At 46.1% G+C, this 24586-nt stretch overlaps 1 protein-coding gene across 1 annotated transcript in view; it reads left to right on the forward strand.

The window, feature by feature from the left end:
• The window catches only part of CRYBG1 (crystallin beta-gamma domain containing 1), a gene marked incomplete at its 5' end in the record, with an annotated part of 173251 nt that overhangs the window by 146047 nt on the left and 2618 nt on the right, over window positions 1-24586 (forward strand). The window contains 13 exons of the mRNA XM_080937906.1: window positions 1931-2057; window positions 4289-4324; window positions 5244-5401; window positions 6411-6537; window positions 6628-6773; window positions 9943-10069; window positions 10262-10294; window positions 11507-11619; window positions 13182-13311; window positions 16413-16552; window positions 18876-18999; window positions 19416-19574; window positions 21134-21296. Coding sequence (XP_080794032.1) covers window positions 1931-2057; window positions 4289-4324; window positions 5244-5401; window positions 6411-6537; window positions 6628-6773; window positions 9943-10069; window positions 10262-10294; window positions 11507-11619; window positions 13182-13311; window positions 16413-16552; window positions 18876-18999; window positions 19416-19574; window positions 21134-21296 — 1583 coding nt within the window. The remainder of the gene's footprint in view (window positions 1-1930; window positions 2058-4288; window positions 4325-5243; window positions 5402-6410; window positions 6538-6627; window positions 6774-9942; window positions 10070-10261; window positions 10295-11506; window positions 11620-13181; window positions 13312-16412; window positions 16553-18875; window positions 19000-19415; window positions 19575-21133; window positions 21297-24586) is intronic.

Consider the following 24586-nt stretch of genomic DNA (forward strand, 5'->3'; position numbering starts at 1 on the left):
TCAAGAGAAGGCTACTTTAAAAACATCATTTCAAGTCTAGGGAGGTGGCTCAGCAGTTAAGAGCACAGGTTGCTCTTCTAGAGGACCTGCATGGCAGCTCACAACCATCTGTAATTCCAGTTCCAGGGCATCTAGTATTATAGACAGACATGCATGCAGGCAAAACACTGTAAATAAAAATAAATAAATCTTTTTTCAAAAAAAGAAAAAAGATTATTTCAAAATGTCAGGGTTACTACATGAGGCACCCATACCATTTGTGAGAAGTCACAGCCATCCCTGTGAGTCAGACTCAACAGCTGTCACTGCAGGACCTCCCTTCCTTGGCTAGCATGCTGAGCCGGCTCTGGGCCCCAGGAATGTATGTGTCTTCCAGACTATCATGGTTTAGATACAGGAAGCTAGTGAGACCCCACAGCCTGCTGCCTTCTGGCTTAGAGGTTTTGCAGGCTGTTTAAAAGGCAGGTTTCTTTCCCCCTTAGTTGACTTGTTCTAAAGGGTAACATTTGCACAGAAAAGGAGACTTGACCATACGGTCTGAGTGTATTTTTGTTAGCTAGAATGGGACACCCCAGCATGCTCATGCAGACCTCCTCCTGGCTGCTCTGCTCCCCTTATATCCCCCCCCCATGTTACTGTGATCTTGCCTTAGGACACTAGTGATTGGCTTTGGTATCCACTTAATAGGCCATGGGGCCTCTTAGTTTTTTGTGTACCTGTTGGCCGATCTTTAGTAGGAACTAGGTGGCAAATCTCTGGGTAATTAGTCTAAAAGAAGGTCCAAGAGCATCTTTAACACGAACTTTCAGTAATAATGGGTGTTCAGCTCAAATCAGAAACAAGAGAAAAGCATCCCCATCCTCAGACCCTGTTTTTCTATGAAGGGTTTTATTTCAAGCTCCCCGTTTTGGCCTAACATCTGGGAACATAGTTTGATTGGTAGAGTACCCCAGGCAGGTGGTACAGCCAGACTCACAAACTTATCACTTGTGTGGGGTTGAGATCGGAAAGGAAAGACGGGGGTGGGGGGAAGCCAGCCTGTGTTTCAGAGGGAAAACAACATCTGAATTATATAACTCACTTCTCCAGTAGCTGTACCCTCCCAGAGACATGCCCTTAGCTCCAGTGGGCATGCTTTTATGGCTTCCCGGCCTTTGCTCAAGAGTAGGTGGGGCAGCCATTCCCTGACCAAAGAGGAAGTGACAGCTGACAAGCCCAATACAAGGATGTGGCATTTCATGTCTCTAGGATCAGAACCAAGCATTCAGAAGGTGTTGCCACCTAGGAACAGGCAGCCCTTGGACCTTCAGACCTCTGACAACAGCAGTGTGGGCTGAGGGTGCACACTAAGGATGCTGGTGACAGAGAGAAGAACAGATTGTGTTTGGTACACTCCTGGAAGTGGGGAAACACCTGCTGTGAAGGGTTGAAAAAGTCGGAGTCAGGGGTCAGTTCCAAGCAACCCTGGCTTGGGACAAATGACTTAACTGTTGTGAGGCCTAGCTGAAAGTCTAGGCGGTGGTCCTTCTAGACATTGGAAGGGATCCATGGCTACACATTTTGACACCTTGGGAGATAATTAAGATAAATAACAAAGCCTGGAGTCTTCATTTACAGATGAAATACTAACTTAGAACAAGGCTTGAGGTGGCCTAACTCGGGGTCTCTAAGTAGGTGCCAGAGACATTTACATGCAAAAGCAGTTATAATATGGCTTAAAGTTAGTAGCCAAGCCAGCCAAGAGGAAATCACAGGCCACAGGCCGCGGGAAGCACCTCATAGCTGGCTCGTCTGAAGGCCCAGGTACAGCCACTCCTGGGAGAGGGACCACACTCTTGCCTCTCCTGCCAGTGGGATCCCGCGTACCAGGCAGGAGGAAACAAATTAACCACTAAGGTCCTGCTTCTTTGCTTCCGTGGTGGGTGTTTAGATGGCTGATCTATGAAGAGCCTGGATTCCAAGGAGTCCCCTTCATTCTGGAGCCCGGAGAATACCCCGACTTATCCTTCTGGGATACGGAAGAAGCGTACATCGGATCCATGCGGCCTCTGAAAATGGTAACGTGACATTGACGCCGGTTTTCTGAAGGCAGCAAGTCTCTTAGCTTGACCTCCATAATCTACCAGATGTGACTTTGAACAATAAAAGTAGCTCTTATTGTTTTGCATGCATCTATAACAGGTAGAGGCGTCCTATTGCAATAACTTGCTCAATTTCCCGGTTAAGAAAGGAGGACAAGACTATTCCCTTTGCACTGAGGGTATCTTCTGCCTCAGAGTAGATGTCTGCACCAAGCCTCAGCCAAGAGAGGCCTACTGAGTAAAGAAGTATTTATGGAAAGTGGAAGCAATCACGTGTACAGCCCCAGCCAGTGGGAGCAGAGGCAGGGCGGGGCATAGTTAGGAAAACCATCTGAATAGCCAGTGGGAGAAGAGGAAGGGCGGGGCATAGTTAGGAAAACCATCTGAATAGCAACCGAATTTCAAACAGGAACAGAATTCCCTCGCTGGAGCTGGCAGAGGACACATGTGAGGCCAGCGCAGGCATAGAGCTATGCAGGGCATGCTGAGGACCAGCATTACCTCTGGGTAATGCCAAGAGGCAGGGCTGAGTGGGGAAGGGGAGCTGGGGCGAGCAGTCAATGCTCATCCTCCTTACCTGGAGCCCTTGCTTCCTCTTCCTTGTCCCCCTGGCTGCTCTGCTGGCATGAGGCTACCACACTAGACTCTGGGCTGTGCGGCTTGATGTGTTCACTCAACACCAAGATAAAGCTTCTGCTGTGAACCTGCTTGTGAAAGTCCACCGTGCAGGTGTCTTCAGAGCCAGCCTGACACAGAAAATTAGATACGTATGATTTGATTATCTGCAGATCTCAAGGCAGATGACTTGAGGCTTTTCTTTTTTTAATTAAATCCACTTTCGAAGATCCCCAGTTTTATTAGTTTTGGGAATGCATGACTGAGTCGTCTCAAGCTTATTAAACAGCAACTTGATGGTTTTAAAACTGAAGTTTATTGAGCCTTCCCCCACAAGACTATTTTTTCTTAAAGATTTTTTAATGTATTTTATGCATGTGAATACTCTGTTTTCACGAACACTAAAGAAGGAATCAGATTCCACTGCAGATGGTTGTGAGCCACCATGTGGTTGCTGGGATTTGAACTCAGGACCTCTGGAAGAGCAACCAGTGCTCTTAACCGCTGAGCCATCTCTCCAGCCTTCAAAGACTATTTTTTAAGAAGGTGCCCCCTTGGCTGTATAAGGTCCAGCTTGCTGGTTGAGTTAGCCTACTTACGGTTTTGGTTTATTTAGGTTATTTGAAGATTTTGGCTGCAGTTTTTAAACTCATACAAAAACATCTCCCAGTTTATCAGCTAACTGAATTTTGCCTGTTTAATATTATTAGGCAATACTCTCCTCTCTGATTTTAGTTTTGTTGTTTTACTTAAGAAATCCTCTTTTATAACAAATGTGGAACAACACCATCCTTTGAGAGGCTTTAACTGTTATCTAAACGTTAGTTCGTATTGTTTCCTGCTGTGTGAACTTGACCACTTTTGTAGGCTTGTGGTTGCAAAGTCAGATGCCTCCCGGGGACAGGCAGGAAATACTAAGTAAAGGTGAGGCCGGGAGTGGAACCAGAGGGAGCCGTGGAGTCCAGCCTAGGCTTTGACTTGGGAAGGACCAGCCCATGCAGGATTGCCAATGCAGAGGCAGAACTCACTTCCTGTGAGATGTCTTGTCTAGACGTATCAAGTCTTCGGGATATTTAGCAAGAGAAATAAGGAATAGAAGTTTGAGGAGGTCGAGTCAGGATGGTCCCAAATTTGAGGCTAGCCTGGTTTTCCTGGTGTGTGAGACCCTGTCTCAGAAGAACAAGAGAAATTTAGCACTGACTGTTGGGATACAAATTAAAATTGTGTAAGAAATTTTCCTATTTAAAAACAGTACAAAGCAAAATAAACCAAGGGGATTGGATGTGGCTCAGTGGAACACTGCTTGATCTGGGTCACTGCAAGACTCTGGGTCTGATTTCTCTGCACTCAAAACAACAAACAAGCAAACCAAAACCAGAACAGAAGCACACACTAGGTGTGCATATCCTGCGAGTCTTGCTGTAGATACTGTCTTGTGTCTTCATCTCCCTTTGATAATTTCAGCATCATCTTATAAAAATTAAAACAAACCATAAAGTAGTCACACTGTGTGCTTCAACTACTGTGGTAACACTGAGCACTCTCAGTGGGAACTGGGTTTTTTACTATGCTGGTTTTTTGTTTTGTTTTAGGGTGGCCGAAAAGTTGAATTCCCTACAGATCCTAAGGTAAGAAGGGGGATCGGAGGGAGGGAGGGAGGGAGGGAGAGGAGGGGTGTATGTGTCTGAAGTGAGGGAGCAGAGAAGAGAGAAATCATTCTACATTCTATAAAGATTATAGTGCTAATGTGACTTCCCTCTAAATCTCCCTCCCACTAAACTTCAGTAAGAGGCTAACAGAACTGGTTATCTTAGCATGGCCTCCAAGGTTCACACTACCATTCCTGGTTGGATTTGCTAATTGCTGAGCCCATGGCTGGCAACAGAAGAGAGCTCTTCAGCTGCACTGGTTAGTCTGGGGAGGCTGAGCTCAGCCTTTGCCTGCTGACCCAGGAGTCCAGCTCCATCTGAAGCTCCTCCTGCTCCAGATACACCCGACACTGCTGTTTCCTACACCTGTCCCATGCACCGTGGTTGTTTACCATTTCCAAATCAACTTTAGAATCCTCTGACTCTTTAATATCTTTTAAACATTGCCTTTGGAGTCCACAGTATCAGTGGAAGGAGGGGAGGACCTAATGATTTTTGTCTAACTATATTAGTAGATGCTATTATGTAGTTGATTTTTATATATGATTAGAAAATTTTTGTTTATATTCCAGGATTTAGTGCCATTTATTATTGTTGTTTGTGTTTGTGTGTGTGTGTGTGTGTGTCTGTGTCTGTGTGAGAGAGAGGGGTTGGGGAGACATGTTGGCTCATGTGCCGTGGAACATGTGACGGTCAGAGGATAACTTGGTGAGAGTTGGCTCTCTCTTTTCATCATGTGAGCCTGGGGAGATTGTACTCAGCTTTTACCTGCTGAGCTATTTTGCTGGTCCTGTTTGTGCTGAACCAAGTCAGACTTTCATTATGTAGCTCATGGCTGTCTGTGGACTTGGACTCCTCCTTTCTCCCAAATCACTGGCATATCTCACTTCTATTGCAGGTAGTTATTTATGAAAAGCCCTCCTTTGAAGGAAGGTGTATGGAGCTAGAGACAGAAATGTGTAGCTTCATCACGGAAGGAGACGAGACAGAAGAAACAACTGGAAATGACCATTTGCCCTTTTCATCGGTGGGCTCTATGAAAGTTCTAAGAGGCGTGTAAGTAGAAGCGATAACTGGCAACCACTTCTCTTTTTCCCTGATGAGGTAGTAAATGAGCCCTCTCTTCCCCAAAGACAGCATTCTTGATTATAGTCTCGGGATGTTTTGTGGAGAGTAGGGTGTTTTGAGGATTTAATCCCCGGGTGTCACACATGCTGGGCGGTGTCCAGCCACATTCCTAGTGGGGTCTGCTGAGCTGGACTTGAGACAGTGGCTGGAGGGACACTAGAAGGGAGCTCATAAAACTGTCTTACAGATTGATTTTTAAAATATCACGTTCCAATCTAATGAACCATTTACTAATTTTCTTTTGAATTTTCACGATCTTCTTGAATTTTATAGGTCTTGCACATTTCTAGTAGGAGTTTATACCGAAGCTGTCTTGTAAATGGACAAACGCGTGTGTTTTTATTACTATTTGGAGAAAGTTTGTCATTCTGCTTGCTGAGTTTCATTTTTAATTTTTTGTTTAATTATTTACCTGTATTTTATGTGTATGAGCGTCTCACCTGCGTGTCTGTCTGTGCACCACATTCATGCAATGTCTAAAGAGTCAGAAAGATGACGTCAGATCCTCTGGAACTGGAGTTAACAGTTGTTAGCTGTTATGTAGGTGCTGGGATTCTTTGCAAGAGAAAAAGGTGCTCTTAACTGCTGAGCCATCTCTCCAGCCCCTCATCATAATTATTGAACATACACAACCAAGCACCCAAATGCACACACACACACACACACACACACACACACACACATATGCATACACAGGCATACACACAACTATACTCCTTTACAGAACCCTAGCATGTTTCTTAGATTGGTTCTAAACAAATTCTCTTCAACATTAAAGAATTCTAACGAAAACACATACATTTATTTATACGCGGCCCTTTCTAGATGCAGAGAATTTCACAAATTCATGTCAGATTTTATACTCGTGTTTGTAAGTAAAGCCGGAACATGGGGGGCTTTGAAATGTCTGACGAGCCACTTGCTCCTTCTCTTGTAGCTGGGTTGCTTATGAGAAGAGCGGCTTCGCTGGCCATCAGTATTTGCTGGAGGAGGGAGAGTACAGGGACTGGAACGCCTGGGGAGGCTACAGTGGGGAGCTCCAGTCCTTACGGCCTATATTAAGTGTAAGTTAAAGAGGCGCCAACAGCTAACATGTGGTCCTTTCGGGGCGGTAAGTGACTACCCTTTACGTGTTACTCTTTCTTTCTTAATAGGACTTTTCAAATGCACACATGATAATGTACAGCGAGAAGAACTTCGGCTCCAAAGGCTCCAGCATTGATGTCTTAGGAATCGTTGCCAACTTAAAGGAGACCGGCTACGGAGTGAAAACACAGTCCATCAACGTGCTGAGCGGCGTGTAAGTGAAGTAGTTCTGTCAAGCTTTTAAGCTTGGGTTTCGCTCAGATTTCTGATAAACTCATAGTCTGTGACACAGAGTCGGTCCTCAGTGAACACCTCACAGGGAAACATCAACTCGGGGCCTTGGTGTTCACATCGGTTCCACTCTCATGGCTGTTCTAAGAACTATTCTGATTATAACCTCCCCCCACATAGAGCAGGCTCTTGGGGGGGGTCACGGTAGAAATATTTGGACCTGCTGCCCTTTTTCTAAATGGGTGGATTGTCAGTGAGCTGGCATTGACCCTGAGGTTGGGATAAAGTCCCATTTGGCTCTCCTACAGTGGCATGCCGCTAGTGTTTTATCACTAGTCTTTTCACGGAAAAGCTACTGTTCGGACTGCCTAGAGTGGATGGAGTCTGGTGCGTCCCAGCCGACCTGACCTTGGCAGCTGCCCACCCAGCCTCCTGGGTGCTGGGGATAATGGCGTCCAGTGCTTTAACCAGTGCCTTCACTGAGACACTACTGAGGCGGGAGTGACTGACCAAAAACATACCTGCCTAAGTGACAGAAATAGAACTTACTGGCTGTACAAATAAAAAGCCGGGAGAAGAGTTGGTTTCGGGCCAGGCACCGTCGCACAGACCTGCACACTCAGCACTTACAAGAGGAAAAACTGAGTTCAAGGCCAGCCTCGGATACATAGGCGGAACCTGTCTGAAAACAGTGACAGTGACCAGACCAATCAGGCAAAAACATTTTGCTGCAGGCAGGACTTGGTATTTGGGATGGTGCAAACGCTCTTGCCTGGGCTTGTTTCTGTGGCTTTCCCCAGGGCGGGCCTCTTCACCCGTGGCCCTCAGCCATGGCTGCCTCTTATTCTGCCGACTCATCACAGGCTCAGGGTCCAGGTTTGTCTTTGATTCCATGATGTGGGTCTGTAGTACATGCTTAAGTAGAGGTGGCTGCAGTGTGGCTGGCCCTAGGGTCATTCCCACAGATTGAAGTCCCAGGAGCATCGGGGCAGATGCCAGATCTCTATCGTGGGAAACTGTTCTCATGATCTAGCTGGTGACCCTCTGATTTCTTCTAGCTGATAAGGTTATTAAGAGGACGTAGGAAGGAAGCTGACATTGGTTCTATTGAAAGCAGTTGGGGTTTGCCACCTGAACCAGGGCTGCTGTCAGCTCCCATGATGAGCTATGCCCCTACCCAAGCAGAGGAAGCTGGGATAACTTTTAAATATCTAATAGCAAAGCAAAGCATTTCTAGAGTTCAGATAAAAATAAGCCCCGTGTGGCAGCCCACACCTTTAATCTCAGCATCAGAGGCAGAGGCATCTCTGTGAGTTCAAAGTTAGTCTGCTCTGGGTAGCAAGTTCTAGACCATCCAGGAATACAATGAGAACCTAAATAAAGAAAGATATGTTTTCTTGTTTTGAGTTTTTCCATTTTTACTCTTCCACAGAAGGGTAGGTTTGTCCTCTTTCCACCAGGCTTGGGCCTGCGAGGTTGTACTTCTCTCTGGTTACCTGTCCTCTAACTCAGCAGAAAATGACTCATGAACCAAACCCACTGGAGCAAGGACGCAGCGGGATTTCCACGAGTCCCAAGTATACGTAGATTAACCACGACAGATCCCAAAGATGCAGCTGGGGCTCAGAAGAGCTTTGCTCTCAGGTCAAGCCATGTCTCAGTGTACTTTCTTGCTCCTGGTTTTTTGTCTGAATGAGACGCAGGCTGACTCACCGTTGTGAGTTTGCTTACCAGCTGTTTATATAATTCCATGGAGAAATACACACACACACACACACACACACACACACACTAGTTTAACAACTACCAGCAAGGACCTGAGAGGGCCCTGCAGGGCAGGCGCCTGTCCTGGCTCAGATTCTCTCTCCACAGGTGATTCCTCTCCTGAAAGTCAACCCAAAAGGCCTGAAGCCACTGGTGCTCAGAGCTCAGGCAAAGCTTCCTGTCATATGACCTGTGTTCTTTAATTGTTGTTTTTGTTTGCAAGTTCTGGTGTCTGTGGTTTCCCTTAGGAAGAGACACCCGTGGCTGGAGCAAGGCTCTCTGTTGTGGTTCCTTGACCACAGGCTTACCCAAGATATGTGTGCAAAGGTGGCACTGGAAGTCACCTGTGCCGGGCAGCGTCTCTGGCTCAGCACAGAGCTGTCCCGGCTCCTTCATATCAGAAAACAGTTTTTCAAAAGTTAAGAGACACCCCCCCGCCCGTCAGCATTCCTGAAAGTAAATGTCAGGACCACAGAGAGATCCAGGGTCCAAACTGTGGTACTGGACTAGGGGAGGGGAAGGACTTGTTTTCTGAGACAGCCCGGGTCTGCATTCAGACGGCCCCGGGTGAGCTTTTGGAAGTTAGCACTTCAGCTTCTCCTGACCAGTCAGTTTCTGAAGTGTTCTTTTTTTTCTGAGTGGTTGTCCTTCTTGTGGGAATCTTTTCAGTTGTGTTACAGACACTACGAGAACATGGCAGGCAGGTCACAAAGCCTGGTGGGTGTCAGGCTTTCTCACCTTCTGGCCTTCACTGGGGCAACACTTCAGACAGGTCCCCTCCCACCACAGTGTCACAACAGATGCTCAAGGGCAGGGGATGTGTCTTCTTCATCTTGTATCCTCCGGGTCCCTTTGGTTTCCGGCACAAGGCTGATGCGAAGTCAGTACTTTTCTACAGATGTGTGAAGTTGGAAATACCATTTTGAAAAAAAAAAAAAGTACTTTCCTTTGTTTTAGGTTTTAGTATTCATTGTGATTTGTTATATATGAGGCATCTCTTCCTGTTAAGATCTGTCTGCAGAAATCTATGTGGAAAAAGAGTTCTTACTTATAAAAAAAAAGACAGAAAAGAAAAGAATTTGACTCCTTTTTAAGATTCAGCATATTTCCTCGGCATGGAAATAGGGGGAAAAAAATCACAACACAAAATTATTCTCATTGAAGCTTGTAGAGGCTTAGAAAGTTAGACTTTAGAAACACCAAATAGATTGCATAGAGACATTCTTTTGAACACTGGATTTGACAGAAAAAAAAAAACAATCTGCTCTTAAATATTAGTGAAAAACGAAAGGGGGATTCCTGATCTGCAAAACCTTTATTTTTTCAGATGTGGGAGGTAGTTTATGTGTAAAGTAAGGCCAACATTAACTGGCGCTGTGTTCCTGTAGGTGGGTAGCCTATGAAAACCCCGACTTCACAGGAGAGCAATATGTCCTGGATAAAGGTTTCTACACCAGTTTTGAGGATTGGGGAGGCAAAAATTGTAAGATCTCGTCCGTTCAACCCATATGCCTGGTAAGGAATTCGTTTTTATGCGAACACCACCTCAGCCCCGGCTTCCCTTCATGGCTTCTGGTTTGTGTGATGATCACCACAGGAAATATTCTGGCATAAGTTTAAAAGAAATTGTTAATGTCCAAGAAAAGAAATTTTTAACACAACTACTTTAGTAACCATTTTTTCCTCTTCTTTTTATAAAATGCTTAGGATTCTTTCACTGGTCCAAGAAGACGAAATCAGGTAACTTTAAATAAATTGTTCTATATTACGGACTATTCGTTTCCCATTGAAAAAGTGCATATAAATGCCAGATGTGTGGGACATTTTGTGAAGGTTGCCCATTCTTAGTTCAGAAAACATTACAGTGGTACTTCATCAATGGCACTGACCCATGTCTAAATTGTTATATAGTACTTTTGTAATAAAATGCTGGATTTAATTTCATTACATAGAATGGGTTTCATGGATATACGTAAGTCTGCATCCGAGGTCCTGGCACACAGCTATCTCAGCACATTGTAAATGCACTCATATTTTCTGTGTCTGCATTGTACAGTGTCACCCACGCCTTTGCCATGCTGGTTCTCGGGTCACTTTCGCCACTTTTAAAAGTATTATTTAGTTAATGTACATGAGTAGTACATCAGACAGACCAGAAGAGGGCATTAGACCGTATTACAGATGGTTGTGAGCCACCATGTGGATGCTGGGATTTGAACTCAGGACCTCGGGAAGAGCAGTCAGTGCTCTTAACCTCTGAGCCACCTCTCCAGCCCTATTTAGGCTTTTTAACGCAAATGTTTTGACAGCTATAATCACACACAGAAGCACACACACCACTGGAGCCTCTTTTATTGGCACACAGAGATTCTAAAACGTCAGCAAGTATCACCCTTAGAGAGGGAGGGAAATGAGACTGCATGCTTCCAGATCTAGTCTGTTGTTAATGTTCGAGCCCATGAACAATTACTTATGGCCACAATAAGGCTTTAACATCCCTCACAGCTTGTAGCAGCAGTTTCTGTCGTCCCATGGGTGGTACAGCCAACCTGTGGATCATGAGTTATCTATTAGAAAATTAAAGAATGTATAAAATTCACACCGGCTTGCTATAACAAGAGCCAGCAGCCCAGGTCTGGGCCATCATTTAAGGAACTGAGCTAAGATGCAGAGCCTAAGAGCACCGGCTGTTCCTCCAACTTTGATTCCCAGCACTCCCAGGGCGGCAGCTCACAACTGTCTAGCTGCAGTCCCAGAGAACCTGACACCCTCTTCTGACCTATATAATCACCGGACACACATGTAGTGCACAGACACAAATATGCAGGCAAAAATACACATACACAGAAAAATAAAAAACTAATAACCTGAACATGTTCAGGCAGTTAATTTTCTCTCTCTCTCTCTCTCTCTCTCTCTCTCTCTCTCTCTCTCTCTCTCTCTCTCTCAAAGATTCACTTGTTCTCAGAGCCACAGTTCCAAGGTCAAAGTCAAAGTTTTGAAGAGACAATAGACCAAATTGATGATTCATTTCAGACCAAGTCTTGCAGAGTTTTGGGAGGCAGGTAAGCTGATGGAGGAGCAGAGGCAGATCACTAGGGTAGAGAATTCTGCTCCTGCGGGTGGCTGGCACCGTAAAAACCACCAAGTCGGTTGGGAAGCTTGCTTGTAGCCTCTGGGGCCAGAGGTCAGAGGATGTGTGTGCCAATATGGGATGAACTCTCAGTGTGCAGAAGGGTTCTGTGCATCTGTAAAGGGGGCTGGATCTGGGGAATCTCTTAGCTACCTCCCAAGGCAGACTGTTTTCTTACAGGCAGACAGGAGTAGGGTCAGCACTCTGCATGGGGGGGAGGCGGGGATTGGGGGTGGGAGGCTGGGGGATGGAGAGGAAGGAGGTAATGCCATGGCTGAGAGGTCTTGTGGCAGCAGAAGTGACATCAGCCTGGATTGGGGGAGAAGAGGATCTGACTCCCTGTGGGCACATGCAGAGTTTGACGGGTTCATGAGAAACACAGATGGGGCTGTGGGTGAGCAGTGAGCCAAGGTGCTGTGCTGAAAGCAACCATCTGATGAGAGCTTCCTAAGAATGGGAGAAGCCGAGGAAGCCCATAAAGAGGCCAAGGGAATCCATCCTAGTAACAGTAGTGATGGTGCCTTTAACATTTCAGTTCCTGTGGGTCAGATACAGACCAAGCGAGGGGGAGAGTCTCAGATTCTTGGCTCACCCACCTACCCCGCCCCCATCCTCTTCTGTCCTACTTCATTTCCTGGTGCCAGACACACGTGGTTTTAATCGTTTATCATCTGTCTCAGCTTGCCAGAGGAACTTCAAAGGAGCAGGGACAGTGATGCTTCTGAAATGTCTTGAGCAATAGGACAACCTGACACAGTCCTCAGTGCGCATGTCAGGTTAAAATATAAAAGCATCAGCATCTGTGGGGGAGTCCAGGCATTAGGAACAGAAGGACGTTTTCAGTAAATGGAGACCTGGTCTTGGTGGCCCAGGCCTTTAATACCAGCTGTTTGGGAGACTGAGGCAGGAGGATGACTGGTTCAAGGCAGCCAGGAAGGCAGTGAGGTACTGTGCCAAAATAGACAAATAAATAAGAAAATCATCTGGGGGTTCGGCTCGGTGAGGAGCAGGTGGCTAGGTAGCTCTGAAGGCTGCAGGACTGTCAGGCAGGGGAGGGACCCTGCTGTGTGTAGGTGCACTGGCTGGGAACACAGTGAAAGGCTGGGAAGTGGGAAAGAAAAGAAGCCATATTCATCTCTGCCAAGTAAGTCAGCCAAGGCACATTAAATTGCCACGAGATGAAATTTAGCAACCGTATTGCAGATTTTTTAAAAGAAAAAAAAATCAGTTAGCTAGAATGTTTATAATTATTTTATAGCAGGCACCTCTAAAATCAGATTCTTTTTTTTCATATTTTTAAAAATATATAATTCTTATTATATAAGTCTGGAACTCATTGTGTAGACCAGGCTGGCCTCAAATTTACAGAGATCTATCTGCCTCTATCTTCCAAATGCTGGGATTAAACACATGCAGCATCAGGCCCGACATAAAGACTACGTTTCTTAAGTAAGATCGCAGCCATTTCATACCTTGTGTTCGTTTCTTTTATAGCTGGGTTGCCTATGATGGAGAAAACTTCTCTGGCAATCAGTATGTCCTGGAAGAAGGCCACTATCCTTGTCTCTCGGCAATGGGATGCCTGCCTGGAGCAACCCTGAAGTCTCTTCGCTTCATAGACTTTGTGAGTGTGACCCCAGAGATACAGACAGATGTGTGCTGTTCACACTGCTGATGGAGCAAGGAGGCCAGTAGCTAGGACTTCCTCGGGTTCCAGCTGTGCTCGACCACAGCTGAGCTCTACCCTGCACATATGTATTGTTCTTCTTTTTAAATATTTACTTTTATTTATGGTGCACACACGTGTGTGTGTGTGTGCACATGTGAGTATGTACATGTGACTGTGTGTGTGTGTGTGTGTGTGTGTAGCTGCCCTCAGAGGCCAGAAGAAGGCATCTGACCCCCTGGACTGGAGTTACAGGCAAAGAGAGCCATCAGAAGTGGGTACTGGGCATTGAACTAAACTTGGGTTCTTTGGAAGAGCAGCAAGCGCTCTTAACCATCTCTCGACCCCCAGCTTTTGTGCATTTGGTGTCTGTTAAAACCAGGTTTCTTCCTTACTCTCTCTGACTTCTCGCTTGAATGTTCACTTATTTGCATGCACAATGGCCATCTGCTAATTTTAAGACCCTCTCCTGCTTTCCCCCATGTCCTCTCTTTTTCCTGACTCTCATTTCCCTTCCTCTTCCTTTGTAGCTGTGCTTGGTGTTGGATGGGCACAGCTTGAATATTCTTGTAAAATGTGTATATTTAAAAAGCATGTGGGTAAAGCCTTTAATCTTATACCATAATTATGTACCATTCTCAGTCCTATGACTCAGATATTAATGCTGCCATTTTTGAAGAGCTGTCCATTTTGTTGCCTGTGCATCTAGTGTATGGACTGTAACTGTCTCATCTTTGGCCACCTCTGCTTCCTGAATCCTGTGGCGCTGTGAGGGAAGGTTTCTGTCAGCCATCTCTTTCCCTAGATTCTGAGTCTCATTATTAGTCTGTGGAAATCCCTTGTGCCTATTGTCACTCTGTCCTTTTTCAACGTTTTATGTGGATGGGTGTTTTGCCTGCACGTGTGCCTGTGTGCCACACACCAGCGCCTGCAAAGCCCAGAAGAGGACATTGGATCCTTGGGAACTGGAGTTAAAAACAATGTTTGTGAGCTGCCATGTGAGCACTATGAAAGAGCCAGGGTCCTCTGAAAGAGCAACAAATGTCTTACTCACTACCCTCTTTCCAGTCCTGCTTAAACTTTTCATCAACCCAGACTATCAGCCATGTTCTAGTCCAGCTGATAGTGTTCCCTTCGGACAGGATCTTTCATGTGAGCTAATCAAACTAATATATTAAATGGAACAAGACCATGATGATGCCCATATACTTACATCTAGGTGTGTCTATAGTTTTGGAAACTATTACTTGCTTTTGGTAGCTAGTCTCATAAAATGCTTTAAACATTCCTCTGATTTTAGTCTTAAATGTAGGAAGAATGTGTGTGCTGGCTTCGTAGCATGTCTGCCTGCTCGCCTATATAAGTCAAAGGATGCTGTTGAGGCAGGAAAACAGTAGCAATGAGGTAATGTAGACTCATCAGCCTATAGACGAAAGCTGGCGAGTGGCTCAGCTGGGAGAATGCCTGGAGGTTAAGCCCTGGGTTGGATCTTCAGCCCCACACTCTGAGCACAGTGGCATACATCTGGATTTTCAGCACTTGGGAGTTAGAAGAAGGATCAGAAGTTCAGGGTCACACTTAGCCACATAGTGAATCTGGGCCCAGCAGGGGCTATATTGAACCCTGTTTCAAAACAAAACAATCCAGGTCATGAAATAAAACTTTAAAAAAAAAAAAAATCAATGTGCCTAGAATTGTACAAGCTTACAAGTATATATTTGCAATTTCCTGGTGCCATCCCTTCTTGGCACATATTTTTACATCATTTGGTCACTTAAAGATGAGATAGCCTGTTAAGTTTCTATTACAGAGATCTACCAGAATGAAGTTACACATTTTGTGTGTCTGAGTTAGCGGTTTCTGTGGTGCTGGGTACCAAACACAGGCCCTCATGCATGCTAGGCAAGCAATATATGTCTGAGCCATATCCTTTGCCCTATGTGTTTCCAACTGTAATGAACCCCAGGGGTTCACTTCCCACACACGATTATTTCTGACGGTATATTTGGGTGTATTGGATGTTATCGGCACCCCATCTCCATGTACACAGTAAACATGCAAAGTAGTACTCCCGTAGTTTTGTCTGGTTCCCTCCTGTGTGTTTTGTGTATTCCTGCGCTAGGGGACCGATCTCCACACAGCGCTCTACCGGTCGCTGATGGCAGACAGCCTCTGTCCTGCACATCAGGGCACACACGCGTTAATGAACACTGCTGTGTCTCACCCAAGCCACACAGCTGGAAGCAGGCTGATCCCCGTGCGCTTTTTTCATGTGTCGTTTATGATGTCGGGAGTATTATCTTTAGAGCCTAGGGTGGAGCGTCTGCCACATGAGAAAAAGCGTAAACTTCTGCTTTTCTCTGTCTGGAAATCTCCTGGGAGCTGCTGTCCTCTCTAAAATGTGGCTTCTACCTGTGGTTTTTGTCTCCTCCTGACAATAACTCCTACAAGAGGGCTTGGAAACATGAGCCTACAGAACCTTCGTCACTGGCTATTAAAGTGGGCTCCCACTTACACCATATGCCTCGAATGCTCAATCATCTAACCTAGGCTTGGAAGTCCAAATCACCTGACCCAAAACTCCAGACAGCAGAAGTACGTGTGAAAGGAAGGCTCCCAGGCTCCTAAGAACACTGCCTTATATCACCAGGCTACCACAGGCTCTGGCCCTCTCTGTTAATGTCTGTGATTGTCCATCCAGCTTTGTCTTGCTTTTTACTCCAAGGTGAAAGAGGTTTTTACTCTAAGATGAAAGAAATGTCATTGAAGGGCTGGTGTTCCATGCATACAGCCATTTCCCCAGGAGCGGGCTGTTCCATTTCCCTGCTTTTCTGTGGTCTACTGTAACCTGCTCTCAGGTGCAGTAGGAGAGCATCCCACCCTGCCACCCTTCCTCTCTGACTGTGCAGGCTACAAACATCCCAACTGGCTACGTTTATAGACAGGGAGAGCTTGGCAGGGTCCTGTGCCTTGTCCCTGAGAGTAGACGGTGTCTCTTTTGCTTCAGGCTATCTACAAAAGCTTTTCATTAACAGATGAACAAATTTACCTCCAAACAGGAATTTTCTGAACCGACAATTATTCTTTTTGAAAGAGAAAACTTCAAAGGAAAGAAGATAGAATTGAACGCCGAGACAGTCAATCTCCGCTCCCTGGGATTCAACACGCAGATCCGCTCAGTCCGGGTCGTTGGTGGCATGTGAGTGAGTTACTTGTTCATTGGCTAAAATGGACGACTTCTCTTTTTCTTGCTTTCACAGCTGTGCTTTTCCTGTGATGCACATTTAAAAATACATACATATGAATACATGCATATACATACCATGAAATGTGCCAGCTCACTCTATCTGCATCCTGTTTCCTGATGAATACTGTCACTGAGTGCTGGGATGCTGTGAATAGATGCGCTTCGAAGGGACAGTGCCGGGAACTTCAGACGCACCTTACATCATTTTAAATGAACAGACAGATGGTCTGTGTGGATTAACATTATACACCTCCATAATATTTTTGTCAAGGGTGGGTCAAGCCTGTGTAAAGCATCATTCATCCACATAGCCAGCATTTATTTATTTATTTATTTATTTATTTATTTATCGCTTAAGTTTAGATTATGGACTTAAAATCCCCAGGGGAACTCACAACACAGTTCTCAGCAAATTCATGGAACTTTTTTTTTTTTTTTAGAAAGTAAGACAGAACTAGGGTTTTGTTTTGTCTGTCTGTCTGTCTGTTTTTATCCTTTGAAAGACCATGCTCTTTGATTTTAGAGCAGAGTAGACTTTTTTCTTTGATTGCAGATGAAGTAAAGATAATTACGTCAACTGGGAAGGGCAGGCAGATGATTCAGTGAAAGGCTCTCACCGTGCAAACCTGATGACCTGGGTTTAGTCCCTACAACAGAGAACTGACTATAGAGGGTTGTCTTCTGACCTCCACGTGCATACTGTTGCATGTCCCCAGCCCATCACACACACATGCACACGCGCACACAGACATAGACACACAGACACACACACACACACACGTGCACACACACACACACACACACACACACACACACAAGTAAAATAATAAACTAACAAGTTACACTACCATCCAATCTTCCTTCCTTCCTCCCTCTGTTGGCAGGTCGCTCTCTGGGAGCCCTGGCTGGATTAGAACTTGCTACATAGATCAGCCTAGCCTCAAACTCACAGAGACCCAGCTGCCTCTGTCTCCCACATGATGGGAGTAGGCATCACCACGCCCAGCTCCCCTCAACCAATTATTTTTAAACTTGGGAAGATTTTGGTTTAATTCACTGTGTAATTCTAAAACTAAATCGGGCACAAATAAATACATATCAATGCAATACACTTTTCGATGGCGACATTTTTTTAAATTAAAATACCACCTTAAGGCTTGCTGAGCAGCACAGATACTGAAGGGATGGCATCTGCTGTGGGTGGCTGGGCAGATGCACATCCAATAAAAATAATTAAGGAATTATTAGGACTGAAGCTTTTCATGTTCCTTTCCAATAGCGTTACTGACTGTTTTATAAGACAGATGGGCTGTGTATGTGTAGAGCCCCAGGGTGTGGGGGGAGCTGTGCTCGTGTAGAGCCCCAGGGTGTGGGGGGCTGTGCTCGTGTGGAGCCCCAGGGTGTGGGGGGAGCTGTGCTCTTGTGGAGCCCCAGGGTGTGGGGTGGAGAACATCCTCCAATGGTCAGCAGAGCTGGAGGATTGCCTGGTACTCAATCTGTAGGGCTCTCAGGTTGATAAGGCGGCATGTGGGTGGAAGACATGTAGCTTAACATTTTGGGGAAGGTCACTCTTATTTTAGACAAGGACAACAATGTTTTGTAATTGTTTTACAATGTATCTTAAATTAGTATCAAAGTAACTAACCGGCCTATCAGGGCTTTATGCATACTTTATTTTGTAGACCCTTCTTCCTCCACTTGTAAAGAATTTATTTTTACCCAAGCATTACACTCACCAGTGTACACGTGAGAACTTGGTAAATGGTAATTATTTAGGATAGCATTACATTTAATGTTAGTTATTTAGGATAACAAAACATTTGGGATTCATAACCTGAATATGTTTTCTGCACAACTTTCAGAAAGGATTACAGAATCCCACTGAGAGAGAAAAAAATTCATTGCTTTATTGGGAAAAGAAAAACTTACTATTTCTCAGAATGAATTCTGACATAAATACTTACGAACCCCTGATCCTCCAAAAGTCGACTGTTTATCAAGAAATAGCTTTGAATGCTCTAGGACGAAGGCTTATTTCCCCTCCAGCGTGTACTAAAAGTTCAGCGTGTTCTGACTAGGTATGATAGGCATACCTCCCGAGTTTGGGAGGCAGAGGCAGGCCAGCTTGATCTACATATCCAGTTCTGGGACAACCAGGGCTACACAGAAAGACCCAGTTTCAAAAGCAAAAAAGGGAAGGGAAGGGAGAGGGAGAAGAGAGATTTATAGCCATCGAATGGCAGTTGTCATCAGCTGTAGTTCGCCATCTTTTCAGATGGGTCACCTATGAATACGGCAGTTACAGAGGCCGGCAGTTCCTGCTGTCTCCCTCAGAAGTGCCAAACTGGTATGAGTTCAGTGCCTGTCGCCAGATCGGTTCCCTCCGGCCCTTTGCTCAGGTACGTGAATGTTCCCTCCGTGCTGGGCACAGACTTCTTGAAAACTATTTTTGTAAATATAGTGCATCCTTTTAGCTTCAGTTAGAAGCTTGACAGGGCCCCTCTCCCCTCAGTATTTGGACATGAGTTTGTGGTACCTAGAAGCAAGGCTATTTCAGATATGCCATCAAGCTCAATAGCACAAGTGCATGTGTCAGCTCTGGTTGTCCACAGGCACACTCCATGTCTCGGTCACGCTGGAATGTCCCCTCACTGTTAACATTGAGAACGGCACTTAGACCCTTAGCACTGGCCCCCCAGGTGTGGTCGCCCTCCCTAACCCTTAAGCTCCACTCTGGATCCTTCCAGATGCCAGTGGCTCTGGTCTTCCAACCGCACACTTGTATGTAACTACCGCTGGGGCTTCTGTCTTCTAGAAACGAATTTACTTCAGACTTCGTAACAAAGCAACGGGACTATTTATGTCAACCAACGGGAACTTAGAGGACCTGAAGCTTCTCCGGGTCCAGGTCATGGAAGACGTTGGCGCTGATGATCAGATTTGGATTTATCAAGAAGGGTGCATCAAATGCAGGGTGAGCACTTAGTGCTGCGTAGACCTTGTCCTTACTGGTGCCTCTGACCTTTTCAGGTAGATGCTTTGACTCTGCTCCAGAGACCTTCCAGAAATAAATGGGAAGGTTTTCCCTGTGAGCACACTTCTGAGCTATGACAGAATCAGAATCAGGGTCAGGAACTTGCAATAGGAAGAGAAGCCAGCAAGGGAGTGACATGTGATTTGCTCAGAGCCACACATGGGAACACTGGCACCTCAGAGGTCACCCCCAGGGTGGACAGAGACATATGCTGTGCCACACAGCCCACGTCCTAAAGTTCACCACTGTAAAGATGGGAATGGCTCCTGCCACAGCAGACACCAAAAGCAACATTGAGTTCACGAGATGAGAGTCACGACAGGCATCTTCTTTACTCCTTGACTTTATGCACTTGACTGCTCCTGGCACTTTAAAACCGTGGTGCCTGTAAGCTAGCAGGAGCATGCCCGTTCACTCTGTCTGTGTGCCCGAGGGGACACAGACATGCTTTTGTGAGCAGAGGTGCTGCTTAGACACACAGAAGAAACCCTGGGGACCATGGGTGGTTGAAGGACTGGAGCTGAGAAGGCAAGTTCTGCCTTGGGTCATCTGAGAACAAGGGAGAGGTCCCCTCAGCAGTCCCAAGATTTCAGTGATCAGGGAGAAAAGGTGAAATGTTCCATCCACTCACAAGGCTTTCACCAGTACGTGTGCATGCATGCGTGCGTGCATGTGTGTGTGTGTGTGTGTGCTCACACATACTAATCAAGCACTCTCCTGCTGAACCACGCCCCCTCCCACAACAGTGCACTTTTAATAAGTTTTCACTGTTGTGTGGTGTTGGTGGTGAGCAATGCTGTGTTACTTCAGGAGAACTTTTAAATCCTTGTGTTAAGCACCCTCTGCCGGGTTTGCATCTATTTTTTATACCAGGATAGCACGCCAATTTAGAAATCTCTAGAAGTTTCTCGTGAAAGAAAGACAAGGAGGAAGTGGATGTGGCCCTGGGTTTGAGGAGGGAGGTGGAGATACTCTATGCCTTCTCCAGGACAGCTGTAGAGGAGCAGGCAGGAGCTGGAAACTCAGGCCAAGTGTGAGCTTCAGACACAGCCCCTGAGCGTGCTCACTGCTGACAGGGAGAACCATGCTATGGGCAAGTTACTGCACCAAGGCTCCTTTTGCTTTTGTTTCTCTTGTTTTGCTTTAATTCTCAAGTGTATGGATACTTTGTCTGCATGTATATGCACTCATGCATGCCCGGTGTCCACAGACTAGAGGAGGGCATAAGATCCCCTGGGCTGGAGTTACAGCTGTTAGTCACCATGTGGCTGTTGTACCGCTTAGTCCTCCTGAGGCTTCTCTTCCCAGTGCCAGGGTCTTACAAGGGGCCGTCTTGCAGTGCACAAGGACTGAGGCTCACCAGCACTCACGGCATCTGAAATAAAGGCCTGTTGCTTGGCTTCAGTTACTCCATCATAGCTGAAGTGGCTCCTGTAGGATAGAACCAGCCAGGGGCTTCTGAGTAGGAGCTCTGAGACAGCCTGTTGTTCCCCAAGCAGATAGCAGAAGACTGCTGCCTAACCATCGTGGGCAGCCTCGTCACGTCTGGCTCCAAACTAGGACTGGCCCTCGATCAAAATGTCGACAGTCAGTTCTGGTGCATGAAGTCTGATGGCAGGATCTACAGCAAGTTGAAACCAAATTTAGTGTTGGATGTGAAAGGTAAGGACCATTTCTCTCCCTGTGCTCTTCCCTTCCTTATGGAAAAGCCGATATGGAAATGCCAGTGTGCTGCTAATACACTGTGGGGCACCAAGGCCGGGTTCTTTAAGTCAAGGTCTAACCTATGCTAAGCATGTGCTCTCTGAGCTATATCCTCTGTCCTACTTTTATAGAGGTGTTAGGCCGAGATCTTATTTGGTCAGGGTAATTGATAATGTATATAAAGGTAGCATTTCACTGAAAAAAACTAGAGGGAATTACAGTATATTAGGACTTTATAGAGTTACAAAACTTATAGAATGAATCTCTCTAAATAGATAGAAAGGGTATTTATTAGAACAACTTAGAATGTGGTCCAGCTTATCCAACAATGGCTGCCTATGAATGGAAAGTCCAAGAACACAATAGTTTAGTCCGATCTGAGTGGGAGATTTTTGTGTAACTGTATGTCTCAGTTGGTCTTCAGTATATGCTAAAGTCTGGAAGAAGCAGGCTCTAACGTCAGTGAAGGAATGGGCTTGCCATCGAGAGCTAGAGCAAGCAGCAAAGGGGAGGCTTCCTTCTCAACGCTGCAACCCTTTGCACAGTTCCTCGTGCTGTGGTGACCCCCGACCTTAAAATTATTTTCATTGCTACTTCATATCTGTAATCTTGCTACTGCTATGAATTGTAGTGTAAGTGCCTGTGTTTGCCTGTGGTCTTAGGTAACCCCGTAAAAGGGTTGCTCGTAACCCACAGGTCGAGAACAACTCTTATCTAGGCGTCCAGCAGGTGTAATCCAGATTATAGGTGGGTCTTCCCACCTCAAAGATTGGATCAGAAGTGGATGTTCCCACTTCAAATGACTTAATTAAGCGAAAATTTCTCACGGGTGTGTGCAGCCATTTTTGGGTCTTAGCAAATTCCAGATGCAGTCAACCTGACAACCGTAACAGCTAGCATAGAACCTGGGGGGGTTGATGCAGGCTGATGAAGTGTCAGTGAGGTGTCTCTGGGGTGAACGAGTGGTGCTTGGGAAGGGAAGCTGGCCATGGTCAGTCTCTGGGGTGTGTCTATGTTAAGACACAAATTGCTGGGCATCCTCCTGAGTCCTGATCTAGGAGGCCTGGAGGTGCCCCCCCAGATTTGGTTTTCTAACAAGTACCTGGGTGTTGCTGGGGGTGATGGTTCGAGAATCATACCACAAATTTTGATTTTAAAACACATTAGAAAAACCCACCCACACAGTATTTGGGAGCACGTTAGGCAGGTACTGTTGCCGTTTGCGGGTGGATGAAGGGAAGCGCGGTCATGGCGCTGGAGTCATACTTTTTTTGTTCATTATAGTTGCTCTATGTTCACCTTTGGGTCACTCTGACCTGGACTGCCCTTGAACAGCTCTGGGCAGCTCACCTACCTCAGCATCCTAAATTCTGGAATTGCAAGTCTGCCTCTGCCATACCCTGGTGCCTTGAGCAGTTAGCGCCCTCGCTGTTCCCCGTCAGGAAAGGAAGTAACAGTGAGCCGGTGATCACCAGTGGTCACAGTGTGCTACCTATGCTTCTAAATCGTTATTCAAGCAGGGCTCTGCGCCAAGTGTCACTGAGAACGAGCAAGTCGGGGCAAAGAGAGGGTGGCACTGGCGGCTACCCAGGGAGCAGGCATGCTCTGCACTCCTGGTGGTCCTGGTAAGCAGCGAGAGTAGACACAAAGAACCCAAGGAGCTAGATGGTACTCAGAGAGGCAGACAAACTAGGCTGAATGAAGGCAGATGCAGATAGCATCAAAAATGCAGTAATGCCACTACAGGCTGCATGGAAACCAAGCCTGTCACGTAAAAGGCAAGTGGGATCCTTGGGTATGAGGAATGGAGGGCTGTAGGGGCCTCCCTCCCTCATCACACCTATAGTCACACAAGAGGCCCTGCCCACAGGCAACCCAAGTGTGACCACTTGTGAAGCACTGACTTCATGCTGCCAGCACAAGGTAAGTCTCAGCACCACGAGAGGCTGGGATCCTAGGTTGGTGGTAGAATGCTTGGATCCATCCCTAGCAACACTTTCCCTAAGGTCGAGCCCTAGAAACGTGTAACTAAGTTGGAAAGATGAAGTATTGAGCATGTGTGTTGGGAGAGGGGGACGGTAACAGTATTTAGTCCCCCACGAAGCCGACCAAGCCCTGTGTTTTCACTGAGCTGTGATTAGCTTCTGTGTCAGGGTTAAGGTCACTGTGCTCCTTAGGCAATTTTTTTTAAGCAGTCTTCACTGTATGCCCAGCTGTTAGACACTGGGTACCAAGGTGAAGAAAATGGCTGGCTCTGCTCTCTATGGGACTCTTCTTGAGAGTCCCACCCTCTGGAGTGAGGGTGCTAGCCAGCCTGTAGGTTTGTGGGTTTTCAGTGGCTTCTGCCACAGTGCAGCCACAACTTTCTTGTTCCCTTAAATTTAAGTTTCTCAGAATGTGGGGAAACAGTGCCACCTTCTGGACATGAGAGCAAGCTGTAGGCAGGAGCTTCTGTGGTCTCCATCTGTTATCTGCTAAAACTGCGGAAGACTCAGCAGTCTTGCCAAGTTTCTCTTCTTGCCTTGTATGTGGGGAGTGAGTTGTTTTGGTGGATGCTGGAGTATGGTTTCAGTCTGGGTATTCTAGGACAGTAGTGGAAGCTGACTCACAGTCTCATCAAAGGACACCAAAAGCCTGGTCAGGCTGTATGCTAAATAGGAAATCAAACCACTATGTAAGACACAGAAACTTAAAATTAACCAATATGGAAAAGAGAAACCCAGGCAATAATCCTGGTGTTACAAATTTTCTTTGTCCCTGATGCTGGCCACAAATCTGTAATGTTTCTGCTTTGGCCACACCAGACAGCAGCTTTCTAGTATAAGCTGCCATTTATGGGAATACTGATTTATTTTAATTAGGATGTAACTTTCTTCCAAATTATACCTCCTCAGTCCCGAGTGTCAACAACAGAACCATTCTCAGACAGATGGGCAGGTATGGGCGTGGCCTCAGAATGCACAGGTGACAGGTGTGCTGGGACTACGGGCAGTGGTGGCCTGAGACCTGGCCTCCAGGGAAGCTTAAAGTGACCTCTTCCTACCTGTCTCTAACACATGGCAAGAAGGGTGTTAGTGGTTTGGGTTTACAGTCATTTAACTATTCACCCACCCCACACTGTCTTCTGCATCAGATAGTCAACAGAAATGTTTAAATCCTTTCCAAAGGCAAAAGGATCAATTAGATGGTTGTTACTCATGAGCTTTGCGATTCTAATGACACAAAAGTAAACACAAGACGTAAAGGCA

Source organism: Micromys minutus, assembly GCF_963924665.1.
Source record: "Micromys minutus genome assembly, chromosome: 25".
Classification (NCBI taxonomy): Eukaryota; Metazoa; Chordata; class Mammalia; order Rodentia; family Muridae; genus Micromys; species Micromys minutus.